The sequence below is a fragment of the Tenrec ecaudatus genome, chromosome 8 (assembly GCF_050624435.1).
Source record: "Tenrec ecaudatus isolate mTenEca1 chromosome 8, mTenEca1.hap1, whole genome shotgun sequence".
In the NCBI taxonomy this organism is placed as follows: domain Eukaryota; kingdom Metazoa; phylum Chordata; class Mammalia; order Afrosoricida; family Tenrecidae; genus Tenrec; species Tenrec ecaudatus.
Window position 1 is genome coordinate 102,542,349 of NC_134537.1, and position 19,446 is coordinate 102,561,794.

The window sequence follows — 19,446 nt, forward strand, 5'->3', positions numbered from 1 at the left end:
CATTAGTGGAAGTGGTCATATCTGGCTGCAAGAAATCTGGGCTTCAAATGACATCTCAGATGCACCTCCTTCTTGGGACAAACATTTTAATCTGATGGGCCCCAAATGAAGGAAAACAGCGTTACTCAAATATATTCTGAGGCTAATATATATCAAAGAGTCCATGTAGAAAAAGAATGGTTGGAAACAGATTGTGGTAGCAATTGTACGATTCTATTTGACATGTTAGGAATATGAAATGATACATTATATGTATTAAATGCCAGCTAATAAAATAAAAGAAACTAATAAAGAGTGTCTACTTCTTGTTTGTATATAGTCAGCCAATCAATTACATCATGTGTTCCAGAAATTATAGTTTAGCTAAGAATGGCATCTATGAAACTTTTAATTTATACTTGCTCTGAATAATGCAGTGTTCACTCTCCACCATAAATTGCTTTATTTTTTACCACTAACAATTTTTTCCATTTATATAGCTATGCTCAAGAGAAGATTAAAAATATTCTTCACCAAACTCCCCAGGGTGAAGAAAATGATGAAGGACCGTCCCAGAGTTGTCTGTGGCACCACATCTCCAAAGCCAACAGTCGACATTGTTGCCACAACCAGGTAAATTGAGTCAAAGAAAGATATATTCCGTGAATTGCTGCCCCGGAGCCATGGATCGCCAGAATTTTCCACCTGTGCAAAGGGAGAAGGCACAGGAGAACTTTTTGAATGGGGTTCAAGGGGAGGTGTTTACACAAAAGGCAATGAGTTGGATTCATTTCACTTAGTTAAATTCAAATGAAACCTTCTGTAAGTCTCTAGCTGTATGAAGAGTTTTCAACTAGTGGGAGTGATTTGAAGTTTTCATTGAACTACTGGTTACTACAGAACTCAGAGGCTCAGAGAGTTTGAGTACAGCCTTTGGAATACTCCACAGGAGAATAGCTTCTCATTTTTCTCTCTCTCTCTCTGAGTGCACCATCACTTTTTGGAGCCATAGGACACCAATACTCAGTTTGAGCAATTATAATGCATCATCATTTTCACTAGAACAGGATTCCTTTTAAAGAAAGGTACAATAAATGGCACTGTAAACTGATTTTGTCCCAATGATCCTAATGCTGGTATCTACGGAAAAGTGAACAAGAAAGCATAAAAGCAAATAGCGTTTCCTAGTGACTCAAGTTAGAGTGAGCAGCTTAAAAACCAAGGGTTCTGAAAAAATATTTTCCTTTCTGTCATCACATTTTAAAATTAAACTTCTCAGATCACTTTTATGATATTAAATAAATGGAATTATTTGTATAATATCTAACTACATTTTCCTCTTTTTCTCAAATTATAAAAAATATTCCTACAGCTTACTTATTTCCCAGATATTTTCCATTTCTATTTAACATAAAAGATGACAAAATGCTAGAGATTCTAGAGGAAACTAGAAGCTTTTATTATGATTGTTATTTTTGCATTAAAAATTATGTTAAGAGCTGGAGTAGAAATTAGAAATAATTTGGATTGTTCAGACATTTGATGACTTTTTAACATCAGTATGACACATTTTTGCCTTTCCTTAAGCCTATCAAGTAGATTCAAAGTGTAGCTTTCTCTTAGACACTATTCCAAGATAAGAGATTGTCTATACTAACTCTTATGGCTGGTAGTGAACTTTGTTGCAAAGTTCATTGATTTTCTTTCCCTGACCTCCGGGGTTCTGACAAACCTCCATATTATCATTATCAGCATGGAGTTTCAATCATATCCTGGCACAAATTATTATTGCATACTCTATAAGTACCATAACCATTTTTTTATCATGACCTTCCAATTCTTGAGTTCGTAGATTTTATTCATCTTCTATATGGCTGAGTCATATCATCAAAATATATTTTTTAAAGGTTATTTCCCTTTGTACACTTAAAATAACTGGTTTAGATTAGATTTCCTTTCAAACAAATTTTGTAGACATTGCTCTTTCATCTCACGGTATTGACTTGAACTGTAGGGACATCTGAGATGGCTCGTTGCCCCTGTCCATTGTATAGACATTGTTTGGCTCTTTTGGATGTTTTTCTCATTCTTGAAGGTCAGTAGTGCTTCCAAACGTCCTTGGAATTCATCATTTGAGGTCCTTTTTTGCTGGAATATGGATTTCCCTTCAATCCTCATATTCACGATGCTATCTTTTAGGTCATTTCCAAGTCCTGTTTAATAAATATTTTATTTTTAAAGTTTGTCTATCTAATTTTGTTATCATTTTCAGGGATCTATTTTAAGTCTTTCTTGTACTTTCGGGGTGTGGTGAATTGTTCTTACATTTCCCTTTGCTACCTTGGTGACGTTATCTTGCAATTGTTCTGATAACTACTGTATTATGTGACTGTCTCTGTATTTATATCTCACTTCTCTCCCACACAACCTTTGTTCTATAGATAGAAGTGAAGCACTATGTTCCTTTCAGATTAATACTCACCTTTGAGTGGTGTCAACTTTAAGCTGAAAGATAGTCTGAGGATGGGTAAATAGTGTGTTCAGACCATCACAATTTGGATTTGGTTTATATTATAAATCATATATCATCACGTATCTTTTCTTCATCCTGGGATATAGCTCTTGAAGTTTTAACATTCAAGACTTCGATGCCATTCACCGAGGAGGCACTCAGTTGTTTGGTTGCTGCTCTGCATACCGCCTCACATGCTGCCTCCCTGTCTGGAGGACTTGATGCCCAACGGCCCCATGTCTGTACACACTGGCTTGATAAAGGTGCTCAGAAAGAGGTTTGCAATAGCTCAGAGGGGCATTGTGGATGGAATTTCTAACCCAAGATTCCATGCTATCTAAGACGAGCAGCTATTCTCAAACTAGGACTGCCGGTGACCTGCTCTTTGAACTTTACTGTTCAGTTCCTGTGCTTCACTATTCTTCCATGGCCCTGACCTACTATGTTATTAAGAGCAAGTTCAGTGTCTCTTCTGACAACCATGCTGATCTTTTCTTTTTCTTTCTCTCTTTCTCTTGCTTTCTTCTTGTACAATGGTCTTGATGCTATTCTTCAGCTCACCAGGTCTTCTGCCATTAGTGTTCAATGCAGCAAATCTGTTCTTGAGATATCCTTGACATTCAAATTTAGGTGGGAGAGTCTCAAAGTAATTTTTTTTAGCTCTCATGGACTAACTTTAATTTTCTTCATTTAAACCTGAATTTACAGTTGAGCAATTGATGGTCTATTCCACAGTTAGCCCCTGGTCTGATTTTAGCTGCTGATATTGTGGTTTTCCATCATTGCTTCCCACAGATGTAGTCAATTTGATTTGTGGGTTCTTATCTGGAGAAGTTTCATGTGTATAGTCATCTTTTTATTGTTGAAAAGAGGTATTTACTATAAACAAGTCGCTGGTCTTGTAAGATTCTATTATGCAAGCTCTGCCTACTGTGTACAAAAGACTACATCCTTCATATTTCTTAATTTTGACTTGTGCTAACCTATTAACTTCCCCAATAAACACTCATAGTTGTAAGTATTGTCTGTGAGTTTTGCTATTTCACTAGATGTTTAACTCCTCAGAGAAGGAGTGTGTAGGAGAGGGAACAGGTGGCATCACATTAGGGTAAATCAGGATGGAGGGGGGAGGTAGGTCTGACTTCTTCCTTGTGCCTATATGCCTTGTATTAGAAAGCTCTTGGAATCTCCTTCTTCCATGTGTAGCTAAAGGAGATCGGACGTGGCCTCCACATCATGTTTACACGATTCATGTGACCTCTCCACAAAAAATTAGAAAGCAGAAAATAAAAATATAAAAGTTTAGCTAACATAAAATATAACTGTTGTAAACCCTCCACGGGTGAGGTCCAGGTAGTATGGCAGGGGCCAGGCTAAATCCAGGGGTACATATGATAGCCAACTAAACAGGGGGAGGGGCGGTAAAGGAAACAAAAAAGGATCGTAATGTGTAGTGGAGGAATAGGGCTCTAACCCACCCAAGAAGAGGGTATTGTTTGTATCCCCACAGGGAAAGAGGGATCAGACTTCAATCCAGTGTTCTGGAATGCGCACGCCGCAGGCCAGCATGGAGAAGAGAAACAGTGGAGAGGTCCGGGGGCTGACCCAATCCCAGCTACGTGGACACCTGCTGCTCCTCTCAGAAGAATTGACTTCAGAGGACAGCACTGAAGCTCCAGCTGGGGGAGTGGAACAGGTCTGATCAGAGTACACGGGAGCAAATGAGTGGGGAGGAAGAGAGAGTGGACCACATCCTGGCCCACCAAGCCTGGAGGACGATATCCTGGCTCAGAACAGCCAATGCACAGAGTGGACCATATGGCTAATCCCACTATGAAACGCGACATCCCTTGCTGACCCATGGTCCTATGCGGGACATTACTGGAGACTCAAGGTCAGGATTGGTCTGGTCTGACCCAACACACGGAGGCAAAACACTAAGGGTGTGCAGGAGAGCAGTGGGGGAAGCAGAGCAGGGAATTCCTGAGGGAGCACAAAGTATAGACGTTGGGGCCAGAGCATGGCACCCCATTAGACTCAACTGGAGGACACTCCTAGAGGTCAAAAACCAGACCTTGATTTATTTACAGGATGTCCTTTTTTTAATTTTAAAAATTAATTAATTAGTTTTTTGGTCATTGGTTTTCTTTGTTGTAGCCGTTGTGTTCTCTTTTGTCACTTTGTCTTTCTATGCCTTGTTTTTTGTGTGCATATTATTATCTCTGCAGGTATTTCTAGATAAGATAGGCTGGATGAACAGTCTGGAGGAGAAAACAATGGGGCTGATGGTTCCGGGAGGACATGGGAGAAGAGGAGGTGGGGGAAAAGAGGTGGTGTTGATCAACCCAGGGATAAGGGAACAACAAGTGATCCAAAATTAGTGACAAGCAGGGTGTGAGAGGCCTGGTAGGGATTCAGCAAGGGCAATGTAACCGAGAGAAATTACTGAAACCCAAATGAAGACTGATAGTGGGACAATTGAAAGTAAATGGAAATATAGGAAAGAACTAGGAGACAAAGGATATTTATAGAGATCTAACTACACACATGTACATATGTAAATATATTTATGTAGGATGATGGGGAAATTGATCTATGTGCATATATTTATAGGCTTAGTATTAAGGCAGCAGATGGACATTGGACCCCCACTCAAGTACTTACTCAATGCAAGAACACTTTGTTCTATTAAATTGGCATTCCATGATGCACACCTTCCTGACATGATCGCTGAAGACAAATGTGTGCATAAGCAAATATGGTGAAGAAAGCTGATGGTGCTCAGCTATCAAAAGATATAGCATCTGGGGTCTTAAAGGATTACAGGTAAACAAGCAGCCATCTAGCTCAGAAGCAACAAATCCCTTATGGAAGAAGCACACCAGCCTGTGTGACCACGAGATGTAGAAGGGACCAGGTATCAGGATCAAAGAACAAAATATCAAATCATTGTGTTCCTACCTTCCCCATATGATCGCTGAAGACAAATGTGTGCATGAGCCAATGTAGTGAAGAAAGTTGATGATGCCTGGCTATCAAAAGATATAGCATCTGGGGTCTTATAGGCTTGAAGATAAACAATTGGCCATCTAGCTCAGAAGCAACAAAGCTCACCAGTCTGTGATCACGAGGTATCGAAGGGATCAGGTATCAGGCTTCAAAGAACAAAAAATAAAATCATTGTGAATGAGGAAGAGTGCAAAGTGGGGACCCCAAACCCATCTGTAGGCAACTGGACATCTCCTTACAGAAGGGCAGGGGGAAGGAGATGAGTTGGTTAGCATGCAGTGTAGTAACAATGAAACATACAACTTTCCTCTTATTCTTTTTTTTAAAATTTATTTTAACAATTTATTGAGGCTCATACAATTCTTTTCACAGTTCATACATATACATACATCAATTGTATAAAGCACATCTGTACAGTCTTTGCCCTAATCATTTTTTTCTCTTTTCTTCTTTTACATTTTATTAGGGACTCATACAACTCTTACCACAATCCATACATATACATACATCAATTGTATAAAGCACATTCATACATTCCCTGCCCCAATCATTCTCAAGGCATTTGCTCTCCACTTAAGCCCCTTGCATCAGGTCCTCTTTTTTTTTTTCCCCTCCCTCCCCATTCCCGCCTCCCTCATGTGCCCTTGGTAATTTATACATCGTTATTTTGTCATATCTTGCCCTATCCGGAGTCTCCCTTCCCCCCTTCTCTGCTGTCCCTCTCCCAGGGAAGAGGTCACATGTGGATCCTTGTAATCAGTTCCCCCTTTCCAACCCACTCACCCTCCACTCTCCCAGCATCGTCCCTCACACCCTTGGTCCTGAAGGTATCATCCACCCTGGATTCCCTGTACCTCCAACCCTCATATGCACCAGTGTACAGCCTCTGTCCTATCCAGGCCTGCAAGGTAGAATTCGGATCATGGTAGTTGGGGGGAGGAAGCATCCAGGATCTGGGGGAAAGCTGTGTTCTTCATCGATACTACCTCACACCCTAATTAACCCATCTCCTCTCCTAAACCCCTCTATGAGGGGATCTCCATTGGTCGACACTTGGGCCTTGGGTCTCCACTCCGCACTTCCCCCTTCATTTAATATGATATATATATATATACATATATATACATACATATATACAGATACACATATATACACATACATACATACACTTATATCTTTTTTTTTTTGCATGATGCCTTATACCTGGTCCCTTGGGCACCTCGTGATCGCACTGGCCGGTGTGCTTCTTCCATGTGGGCTTATTTGCTTCTGAGCTAGATGGTCGCTTGTTCACCTTCAAGCCTTTAAGACCCCAGACACTATCTCTTTTGATAGCCGGGCACCATCAGCTTTCTTCACCACATTTGCTTATGCACCCATTTGTCTTCAGCGATCCTATCATGGAGGTGTGCAGTCAATGATATGATTTTTTGTTCTTTGATGCCTGGTAACTAATCCCTTTGGGACCACTCGATCCCACAGGCTGGTGTGTTTTTCCATGTGGACTTTGTTGCTTCTGAGCTAGATGGCCGCTTGTTTATCTTCAAGCCTTTAAGACCCCAGTCACTATCTCTTTTGATAGCCGGGCACCATCAGCTTTCTTCACCACATTTACTTGTTCACCCACTTTGGCTCCAGCCGTTGTGTCGGGAGAGTGAGAATCATAGAGTTCCAATTTAATAAAAGAAGGTATTCATGCATTGAGGGAGTGTTTGAGTAGAGGCCCAAGGTCCTTCCGCCACCTTAATACTTGACCTATCAATATAGACACATAGATCTATTTCCCCATCCTCCTATATATATTTGCATGTACATGTCTTTGTCTAGACCTCCATGAATGCTCTTTGACTCCTAGCTCTTTCCTCCATCTCCCTTGACTTTCCTCCTGCCCTACTACCATGCTTCATCGCCACCTGGGCTAGAGTATACCTCTTCTCTAAGCAACCTTACCCTTGATCATTTCCTCTAATTCTTAAATGCTTCCTCCCTCCCACCTCTCACTATCATGATCCCAATTCTACCTTATAATCTGGCTAGACTAGAGGATGTGAACTGGTACAGATAGGAACTAGAAATACAGGGAATCTGGACAGATGATCCCTTCAGGACCAGTGGTGAGAGTGGCGATACTGGAGGGTAGAGGGAAGGTGGGGTTAAAAGGGGGAACTGATTACAAGGATCCACATATAACCTCCTCCCTGGGGGATGAACAACAGAAAAGTGTATGAAGGGAGACATTGGGCAGTATAAGACATGACAAAATGACAATAATTAATAAATTATCAAGGGTTCATTAGGGAGTGGGGAGAGAAGGGGAAAATAAGGAGCTGATACCAAGGGCTTAAGTGGAGAACAAATATTTTGAGAATGATGATGGCAAAAATGTACAAATGTGCTTGACACAATTGATATATGTATGAATTGTGATAAGAGTTGTATGAGCCCCCAATAAAATGACTTAAAACTATTTATGTAACTGTTGAGACATAGTCAATTAATATGCCCCTTCTATCCATAATCCCTTGTGTGATGTATCATAAACTTAAGTTTCTCTGCTGGTGTTTATAATCTCATTTTGGAGGAAGTTCTCTGTTGTGCTTATGGACAGAGTGAAAGTGGGATATTATTTGGGATGTAAGTAGGATATAATAGAATACCTTACTGTAAATAAATTCATCGCCCTTTGTTTCCCTGGGAATATTATCTGTTGAAAGACAAAACCCACAACTCCGTCAAAACCACTCCTCTGTGTACAAAAGCCATCTCAAAATCAGAGGGGGATCATTTCTGGGACAATCAAGGAAGAAGAACCACCAGTGGAGCAGACTCAAGATCTCTGCCTACTATAGTAGAGCCCAAGGTCAGAGACTGTGGCATGATGAGCATGGAATGGAGCAAAGGAACCACACTGACACCAGAGGCCAAGGTACAGAGACCATGAGACAACCAGGACCAACAGGGAGGCTATGAGACTGTGATGCAGAGACACTTCCTGGTCCATGGTACCAGAGGCCAAGGAGCCACATGACTGAACAGCTGAGGAAAAGAGAGAGGCATACTTTACTGCTGGATAAGGAGGGGTATTGCTCTTAACCACTTAGTATTCTTACTGTTTATGATTCTAACTTTGGTAACCAGTTAACTTCCCTAATGAATCTCTCTAGTTGTGAATGTTGTCTGTGAATTCTGTGTGGTCATCACAATAGATCTTCGAACCCAATAGAGTAGGAGAGTGTCTTGGAAGGAACCGAAGGTGTGAGAAGGTAAAGAAAGATGGAGGGCAGAAGCTGGACTGACTCCTGCCTCAGGGCAATAGATCTTGGGCTAGAAGGAGTTGGAGTCTCCTTCTTCCTTGAGAAGCAGAGGTGACTGACTTCTGGACTGTTTTAATCACGTGTAGACCATATTCAGAGTAAAGCCCTCTATGGAACTGCTATGGAAGACATAACACGTACTCTGTTAATATGGCCTCTCCTTTGGCACTCTATGATGTTCCTGCAAGTCTCTACAGGGACACTGATTACCTCTCCCATTAAAGCCATGCCCCTAATTCAATCCTTGAGATCCAGCATTCACTGCTGTGAAACTAATTTTTAGAGAAATCTCCCTCCTGCTTGAGTGCACATGAAGTATGTGGCTGGTTTTAGTGTTCCTAAAGTTCCATAGTTTACACTGGTCTTTGAAATTTTTCTTGATGAGTGGAAGTTGATAAGCTTATATTTCTTTCTTCTTTTTATCATTATTATTTTTGACTCATTTTGAGAGATATAATCTAAGTAAAAAATAATTCCACTATACTTCTTAACTTTATTTTTTCAAAGAGGTCTCCACAGGCTTTAAACACTGTATTTCAATTAATTTCTGAATGTTTTAATGACTGCTTCTCAGGTGTCCTCAGGCAATAAAATTGGGTAGTGTCTTTCTATTGTTGAATTCAATGTATGTATTCTTAATTATGTGGGATAAAACTAACCTATTGGCAAGTTAGTCAGGAATCTATATATATATGCAAATTTGTTTCAAGAAAATCAAGAAAGCTCTGAGGTTTCAATTTGCAACTCAGCCATTCCTCTACCATAACTCCCCAACTTCTATAAGTCTGAAATTCTCCAATTCACTTCATTTATTTAAGAATTTTCATTCTTTTTTGAAATGCTAGAATCCTTGGGAATATATAGAGATGCATTTGATTTATTACTTATACCTCTGAAAGGTTAGCTTCTTAGGTCTCTTCCTGAGAGCAGCTTTTGAAGTTGGAAGGTAGAACATAGATACCTTGAATGTAGCAAGTAGTTTTTGAGACGTGTCAGGATGGGGAAAACCCACAAATGCAAAGCTCATCCTCACATTGAGTTTTGATGATGGAGACAGGTATTCAGAAGTTTCAACTACATTTTTCAAAGAAAGGACATTGATGCATATAATAGGGTTTGTGTGTGTGTGTGTGTGTGTGTGTGCCAACCTGGCACTTGTAATAAAATATGGGTGGAATTTAGCCTGTGAACTAGGTTGCAGTCTGATGACCTCCCATGGAGGTCTGATGGAGATAAATAGTTCTCTGGGGGCTGGCCATCCTGAGAGCTGCTGGAGTCCTACAATGTTTCCCATAAACTTTGGATCCACATGACTTTGCACACACTGGCCTGTGATCTTCCTGCATTCTGCACCATTGCATTCTGCTGTGTGAGTCTGAAGAAAAACTTATGGATTTATGGACTTGAGTTAGACTGGGCTAGGATGTTTTCTTGATATATACAATTACTCCTTGATATAAAATTCTTTCTTATATTATGAGCGCTGGATTTGTTTCTCTAGTCAACTCAGTCTAATACAATAATGATTAGCACAAATGGACACTGTGATGAGATGCTTACCAGATGAATGAATCCTGCAGCAGTGAAGCATGTACTAAGAATTATTGATAACAGTTTGGAAAACTTCACTGAGGCACTAGAGGAAGAAAGACGGCATTATTGACTCTCGTTAACATAATAGTACAATAACACAACCACTTGCTACTCAAAATGTGATTCATGGAATAGCAGTAGTGGTGTCAACTGAGAAGGCATTACAATTCAGATGTCCACACCCCAGCCATAATCTATCAACCGTGCACTTTTACAAGATGCTCAATTCAATCATGAACACATTAGGGTATATAAAGCAAAAATCTAAACATACAAGTTATTCACTAATTCAAGTAGTTTAGAATTTTACTGTGATATCACAAGCCTGATTATATTGTTTTTAATGATATGCTATATATGCTTCATTATAGGAGCTCTGGTGGTGTTTAGGTTACATGTTGGGTTTCAAACTGCATGGTCGGTAGTTCAAAACCACCTGCAGTACCGAAGGAGAGAGACCGGGCTTTGTATTCCCATAAACAGTTACAGTCTCAGAGACCCACAGAGGGTCACTTTGAGTCTGCAGTGACTTTATGGTAGTGAGGTTTTTTATGTTTAATTATAACAATTTAATAGAAAGTCATAGTACAAAAGGCATATTCCCAATAATTGTCAGAGTGGATGGACTGGCAAAATAGAATATTGAATCGGTCATAAACATGCATGGCTAACCCCATAACAGGAACTGTGAGTAATAAGGATGAGAGAAGCTTCTACTTCTGTGATTTTAGGCAAAACCACCAATTGCTCAAGGCACCCTTTTCCATCCCTACTTTCGACAATTAATAAATGCTTCACAATGGCCTGCTATGTTCTGATTCTAGTCAAATCACAGACATTTGGTGACAAAACATTAGAAGCGCATTAGTGCCAGAGGCAGCTTGTTGTTAGCTGCTCCAGTCAGTGCCAACTCCATATACACAGAATGAAAAAACCTCCAAGTAGTGTGCCGTCCTCACAGTTGTTTCTATGCATGAGCCCATCGCCGCGGGCCCTGTGTCAGTTCATCTTGTTGAGGGCCTCCCTCTTTTTCACTCCCCCTCTACTTTACCAAGAAGTCTTCAGAGACCAGTCTCTACTGATAAAACGTTCCAAGTATGCGAGATTAAATCTCACTATGGTTGCCTCTAAGGGGCATTCTAGCTGAGTTATTTTGAAGACAGATTTTTGTTCTTTTGGCAATCCATTTTACTCTCAATATTCTTCACCAGCACCATAATTCAAATGCATCAACTCTTCGTTGGTCTTCTTTATTCCGTGTCCAACTTTCACAGGCATATGAGGCAATCAGAACTACCATGGCTTCGGTTAGGGTCACCTTAGTCCTCAAAGTAACAGACCTGCTCTCCAGTACTTTAAAGAGTTCTTATGCAGCATGCCTTTTGATCTTATGCAACAGGCATTTTGATCTCTGGACAGCTGCTTCAATGAGCACTGATTGTGGATCCAAGGGAGACAAAATCCTTGACAACTTGAATCTATTCCTCATTCACCATCATATTATCTATTAGTCCAATTGTGAGGATATTTGATTTTTTTAACGCGGATGTAATCCATATTGAAGACAACAATCTTTGATCTTCATCAGCAAGTGCTTCAAGTTCTCACTTTCAGCAAGCAAGCTGTGTCATCTGTAGTTTGCAGGTTGTTAATGAGCCTTCTTCAAATCTTGATGGCCCATTCTTCTTCAAAGAATTCAGCTTCTCTGATGATTTGTTCAGCATACAGGTTGAAATATGGTGAGAGAGTACAAACATAGAACATACCTTTGCTAATTTTAAACCATACAGTACTCCCTTGTTATGGTCACACAACTGCTTCTGGGTCAAAATGAGCACAATGAGGTGCTCTGAAATTCCCATTTATTTATAGACCATGCACAGCTTGTTAGAGTCTATATCGTTGAATGCCTTTAAATAGCCAATAAGACACAAGTAAATGTCTTTCTGTTTCTCTGCTTTCAACCAAGATCTATCTGATGTTAACAGTGACATATATACAACAACCCAGAGTGCTTTCTCTGTCTGGGAGGTGGCCCTTCTCCACATCTCCCTTACCCCAGATCCCCAGAGATCTGTGACCTGATCACAGGGATTTCCAAGCAATGCCAGGCGTGCTGCCTCTGCATACCACTGCAGTTACCACCCATCGATGGCCCACCTCAACCCCAGACTGGTTGCCACACCAGGAGCTGAATGGCTGCCCTGCTGAGTCCCGCAAAGCCATGGCTGGACCACCACAGCAGCTGGCCATCAGCGACACTCCACTAGGGGAGCAACTCCCTTCTCCTGAGTTCCCCTTATTTCCACATGGCAGTGATCCTGCTTCCAAGCTCTCGTACCTCCCACCACCCACCCAGAGTCCCAGGGGCCGACCTGAAGTTCACCTGCAGTAAGTGTGGTTCCTACAGCTATGGGGGCTCTCTCCACCATCTCCTAACATCACCCCACTGCTGCAGCAGCTGCGCTCTCATACCTATGGGGCACAGTGCCCGCCACTTTCCTGGTAGTATGGCTCAGCACTGCCACCGCCTCTCCTGGCTTGCACAGCACAGCTCTGCCAACTTCTGTGGACCCACGTTGAGCAGCACCAGGAGCCTCTCCTGCAGTGCAGCACCACTCCAACCTTTCCCAGCTTACACAGAGCAGCATTCCCGGATTTTCCCAGGACAGTGGCACCCCAGTCTCCCCTGCCCCATGAGGAGCAGTGGAGAGTACACCCTCAGCCTGGAAGGGATCCTTCACCCATATCTAGTCTTGCTCTGGACCCCAGGGAATCAGCAACCGGGGAATCCCCATTCCATAATGACACCACCTAAGAACCCATTGTGGTCACTCCACTGATTGGCTCCTCTCAGCCTTTTTGCTACACCCGGAGTTAGCCAGCAGTCATGTTGTGCTCACCACAACTATGGCTGGGCCCCCACATGGTGACAGTCCATCCACAGCACTCTGCAACATGAGCTCCTCCCTTCTCCTGAGGCTCCCTTCTCCCCATGTGGTGGCAGGTCCCTTCATTTAGCAGGTCCCTCTCACCACACACCTGTGGCCCAAACAGCTGAGGCTAAACCCTGTCTACAGGCCACTTGGAGTTATTTTAATTACCTACAGCCGCAACAGCTCTCCCCAACATTGCCTGACACCCTGCCCTCCCAATCCCGAAACAACAGCAGCTCTTCCCTTCCCACCATCCACAACAGCAGAGGCTTCCCCATATCTGTGCGGTGCACCCTGCCAGTGGCAGCAGCAGTGGCACCAGCAGCTACCTCCACCAGTGCCTGGCACCTCCACCCTGTGGAGGCTTTCGCCTGACACCTGCACCAACAGCAGTGGGATTGTTGCCACCTTCTCTCAGCACCCCTTTTGTGGCTGTGAGGCCTCTCCCCTTGTTGTCTTCTATTAGATCCCTTTTTAAAAAAGGCTGATAATTGCGACCTGACAGCCCAGAACAATGTGGGTCCAGGGAATACATACAGTCACCAGCCTCACCCCAGTCTCACAAACCCCTCGCTGCCATTGGCCACAGAGTCACCGTGGCACCCTGCCTACACAGCAGTCTGACCCACCACCATAGTTGGCCACAGGTAGAACTTAAAAATACCCTGACCAGTCACACAGAGAAAGAGCTCAGGCCCCTTTGGTCTCCCAGAAACATGGCATCCAGTTCTTATAAATTGGCACATAAACAACAAACGGCTGCAACACTCTCAACAATAAAACAAGAAAGATAAAGCACAACAGCAGAGGTAATCATGCTCATAGAAGAACCAGATGTAGATGTGCCACGAAAAGAAATCTTCAGTAGGTTGCTTGGAGTAATACAGGAGATGAGGAAAGCAACACAGAATAAGGATGCAATGATAGAGAAGATGAAGTCCACAATTGAGGTGATGATGTTCATTCACCAATGGGAAAAACAGGAGCTAATGGATGAGGTAACAAGCTACACACAAGATCACAGATCTCATGAACAGACTAGAGGAGACAAAAAATCATACCAGTGATCTTGAGGCTAATCAGGCAGACTTCAACAAATGAGAAAGACAGTCAAACAAGATAATAAAAGAGGCAGAAGAAAACCTGAGACCAAAGACAGAAGTTATGAACAGGAGCAATACTCAAATAATTGTTCTACCAGAACAAGACATGATGAAGAAATCTACAGTTAAATTAATGAGGGAATTTCTGGAAACAAACTTTCCCTCCTTAATGAATGAGAATCAAACACTCAAAGGAAGCATAGAGGACACCAAATAGCCTAAATCCCAGGAAGAACTCGCCAAGGTATGTAATAATTAAATTATCCAACTTCAAGGAAAAAGAGAAAATTTTAAGAGCAGCAAGAGAAAGAAAGTTGGTCACATACACTGGTTTTCAGGTAAGAACATGTTCAGATTTATCAGCAGAAATCATGAAGAGGAGAGAGTGGAGTAACATCTTTCTAAAACTGAGAGAGAAAAAACCCACCTGATCAAGAACCCTCTGCCCTGCCAAATGATCTATTAAGCTAGCAGGATAGATAAGGCTCTTCCAGGACAAGGAAAAACTCAAAGAATATGTCATAAAATGCCCAATCCTGTGGAAGATTCTTGCCGATTCACTGTGGTCATTAGATCAATATCCACAAAGCCCAAGCGAGAGGCTACCATATAGCCCAACTCTATCCAGAAGCCAACATGTCAATAACAATTACCAAGATAGTATGGCCTCAGAGGGAAAAGAAGGCAAAAGGAAGCCCCCTATATAAATACAGCACACTGATATGAAGGGAGATAGGAAAATATTCAACGTAAAAAGTACGAGTTGAACATGATCCGAATTCTACCTTGCAGGGCTGGATAGGGCAGAGGTTGTACACTGGTACATATGAGGGCTGGAGGCACAGGGAATCGAGGGTGGATGATACCTTCAGGACCATGGGTGTGAGGGGTGATGCTGGCAGAGTGGAGGGTGAGTGGGTTGGAAAGGGGGAACTGATTACAAGGATCCACATGTGACCTCCTCCCTGGGAGAGGGACGGCAGAGAAGGAGGGGGGAAAGGGAGACTCCGGATAGGGCAAGATATGACAAAATAACGATGTATAAATTACCAAGGGCACATGAGGGAGGGGGGAGCGGGGAGGGAGGGGAAAAAAAGAGGACCTGATGCAAAGGGCTTAAGTGGAGAGCAAATGCTTTGAGAATGATTGGGGCAGGGAATGTATGGATGTGCTTTATACAATTGATGTATGTATGTGTATGGATTGTGATAAGAGTTGTATGAGTCCCTAATAAAATGTAAAAAAAGAAAAGAGGAGGAAAAAAAGAAAATGATTAGGGAAAAGAATGTACAGATATACTTTATACAATTGATGTATGTATATGTATGGACTGTGATAAGAGTTGTATGAGCCCCTAATAAATTGTTTTAAAAAAAAGTACGAGTTGATAGCAATGAATCTACAGATTGTGATAATAACTCTGAATATCAACTGTCTCAATTCATACATGAAATGAAAAAGACTAGCAGACTGGCTCAGAAACAGAACCGATCAATCTGATGCCTGCAACAGACACACCTTAAGCACAGAGACAAACAGACTAGGAATAAAAGACTTGAAGAAAATATACCAGGAAAATGACAACTTAAAAATTTCAGGGGTTGCAATCCTAATGTCTGATCAAATTGACCTCAAGTTTCAAACCATAAAAAGAGACAAGGCACTATATAATGCTCAAAGGATCCGTAAACCAGGAACCAGTGAGCATAATGCATATATATGCACCTAACGAGAGACCTGAAAAATTCATCAAAAAATTATACAAAAGATGAAAAAAGGAAATTACAGGTTCAACAATTATAGTAGGTAACTTTAAAACACCACTATCAGAGAAAGAGATCACTGGGTAAGAAGCTCACAAAGGAGGCTACAGAGCTAAACACTACAATTATGCAACTGGACCTGGTAGACATATATAAAGCTTTACATCCAAATGCAAAAATGTTCACATTCTTCTCAAGTGCTCCTGGCTCATTTCAAAAAATAGACCACATGCTGGGACACAAGTCAAACCTGAGTAAATTCAAACACATAGAGATTACTCAGACCTATGTCTCAGATCACCATGTCATAAAGCTGTAGCTCAATAAAAGGAAGCCCAGAAAAATAATTGGAGGATGAATAACGATCTTCTGTGACATGAATAGGAAATGGCCCAGATTAGAGCATTTAGGAAGTTTCTAGAAACTAATGAGAATACAATTTTCATAACTTAGGGGATACTGCAAAAGTAGTTAACCAGTTATCAGAGGTAGGTTGATAGCAATAAGTGCATAAATGAAAATTTAAGAAAGACTTATGACTGATATACAATTACAAAACCTCCAGTGACTAGAACAGAGCCAATTGAACAACCCCTCCAATAGAAAACCTAACCAAGGAAAGGAAAGAGCAAACATCAAGGGCCAAGATGAGGGATGAAACAGGGCAATCACAACAGATCCCAATGAAATTAAAAGGACAATCACAAAGTGCTATGAAAGTCTGTATTCTAATGAATTCAATAATGTTGAAGGCATGGACAAATACTTGGAAAAACTATCCTTCCCTAGATTGTCCCAGATAAAGTTCAAGAACTTCAACTGACCCATAGCAAGAAAAGAAATAGATATGATTATCAAAAAGCTACCCCCCAAAAAAGCTCCCCAGAACAAACAGTTTCCAGGAGAATTCCACCTGGCATTCAGGGAAGAGCTGACACGGATCCTCTACAAATTATTCCAGAGCATAGAAAAGGATGGCAAACTCCCAAACTCATTTTATGAAGCCAATGTAACTTTTATACCCAAACAGGGCAAGGATCCCACAGGAATAGAGAACTACAGACCAATATCTCTAAGGCACAGAGATACAAAAATCCTTAACAAGATATTGGCCAATAGAATCCAAAAGTATATATGACATATTATCCACCATGATCAGGCAGGATTCATCCTAGGGATGTAGGAATGACTTAACATCTGAAAATCCATCAGTAGTATATACCACATTCATAAGAAAAAGTATAAGAATCATATGATAATATCAATAGATGCAGAAAAAGCATTTGACAACATTCAACACCCATTCCTAATTAAGACACTCAAGAAGATAGGAATGGAAGGAAAATTCCTCAATAGCCAACATGAAAATCAATGGAGACAAGATAAAATCTATCCCACTGAAAAGGGATCAGACAAGGATGCTCTTGACCCCACTTCTATTCGATATCATACTGGAGGCCCTAGCTAACAACATAAGACAGCAAAAGGACATTTTGTTGGATACCTTTTTAAAGAGCAAGGTATCCAATTGGGAGAGGAGGAGCTGAAACTATCGCTATTTTGCAGACAACATAATTCTGTACATTGAACATTCCAAAAGCTCCACAACAGGAATACTGACAATGATAGAGGCATATGGAAAAGTGGCAAGATGCAAAAAACAAACAGAAGTCTATTGGTTTGCTATTTATATTGTAGAAGACTATAGAAGAGGAGATTAAGAAGGCAGTACCCTTCACAATAGCCACGAATAAATCGAAATACCTAGGGATATATTTAACAACAACAACAACAACAAAAAATAACCCAAAAGACTTATACAAGAAAAAACTACAAGACCCTACTACAGGAAACTAAAAGGGAGCGTCACAAATGGATTAGAAGACTCAGTATAATAAAGAAGTCAATCTTACCCAAGGCACTTTCTAAGTTAAACACTGTCCTGATTCAAAAACCAACAATCTTCAAAGAATTAGAAAAATGGACCACCAATTTCATATGGAGAGGTAGGAAGCCCAGAATTAGCAGAGAACTCATCAAGAATAAGGATAAAGTCGGAGGGCTCACTTTACCTGACTTTAACACCTACTACACAGTCACAGTGGTCAAAACAACATGGTACTGACATAATGACAGATATTCAAACCAATGGTAAAGAACAGAAAACCCAAAAATAAATCCATCATCATATAGACAACTGATCTTCAACAAGGGCCTGGAAAGGATCAAGGTGGAGGCAGATGCTCCTTTAATAAATGGTGCTGAAAACAATGGATATCCACAAGTAGAAATGTGAAACAAAATGTTTACCTCATCCATGCACAAGAACAAACTGAAGGTGGATCACAGACCTAGAATTAAAACCCCAATATATCAGGACCATCAATGAAGGAATCAGGACAAATCTCAGAACCTTGGCCCAGGGAATAAATACATAGACTAACTGTAATAGGGAAGGGTACCCAGAGGTGAACCTGAAATTGACAAGTGCGATTTACTAAGGATAAAGCACCTGTGTGGGTCAAAAGACTTCATCAAGAGGGTAACAAGGCAACCCACTGAGTGGGAGACGATTTTTAGAAATGACACAACAGACAAAGAGCTTATTACTAAAATTTAAAATACCCCCATGGCCTGCAAAAAAGAGGAAAACCGTTAACCCCCTAAGGAAGTGGGCAAAAGAACTGAAGTTTCACTAGAGAGGATACCTGAATGGCCAATAAACGTATGCAAAAATGATCCCGATCACTAGCCATCAGAGAAATGCAATTTAAAACACCCATGAGATACCATCTAACACCTTTGAAGTTAGCCCAAATCAGAAAATCAGAGAGCAACAAATGTTGGAGGGGATGTGGCAAGATAGGAACTCTCATCTACTGCTGGTGGTTGTGTAGATATATACAGTTTCCGTGGAAAGTGATCTGGTGATATTTAAAGAAAATGAAAATTGATCTACCTTATGACCTAGCAATCCCTCTACTGTGCATATATCAAGAAGAGTGAAGAAATAAAACACGACAAGTCTCCTGTGATCCAATGTTTATTGTGGTGCAATTCACAATCGCAGAGTTGGAAACAACCTAAATTTCCATCGATAGACTAGTTTAGTAAACTCTGGCACATATGCACAATGGAGTAATATGCATCACTAAAAAGCACTGATGATCACATGAAACATGTCATTTCATGAGAAGAGTTGGAGAATTTATGCTAAGTGAAGTCAATCACAAAAGT

At 41.1% G+C, this 19,446-nt stretch overlaps 1 protein-coding gene across 1 annotated transcript in view; it reads right to left on the reverse strand.

The window, feature by feature from the left end:
• The window catches only part of KCNU1 (potassium calcium-activated channel subfamily U member 1), a 225,699-nt gene that overhangs the window by 158,882 nt on the left and 47,371 nt on the right, over positions 1-19,446 (reverse strand). Inside the window, exons 7-8 of the mRNA XM_075557227.1 lie at positions 10,375-10,450; positions 514-684 (exon numbers count right to left, since the gene is read on the reverse strand). Of these exons, the coding sequence (XP_075413342.1) occupies positions 514-684; positions 10,375-10,450 (247 nt within the window). The remainder of the gene's footprint in view (positions 1-513; positions 685-10,374; positions 10,451-19,446) is intronic.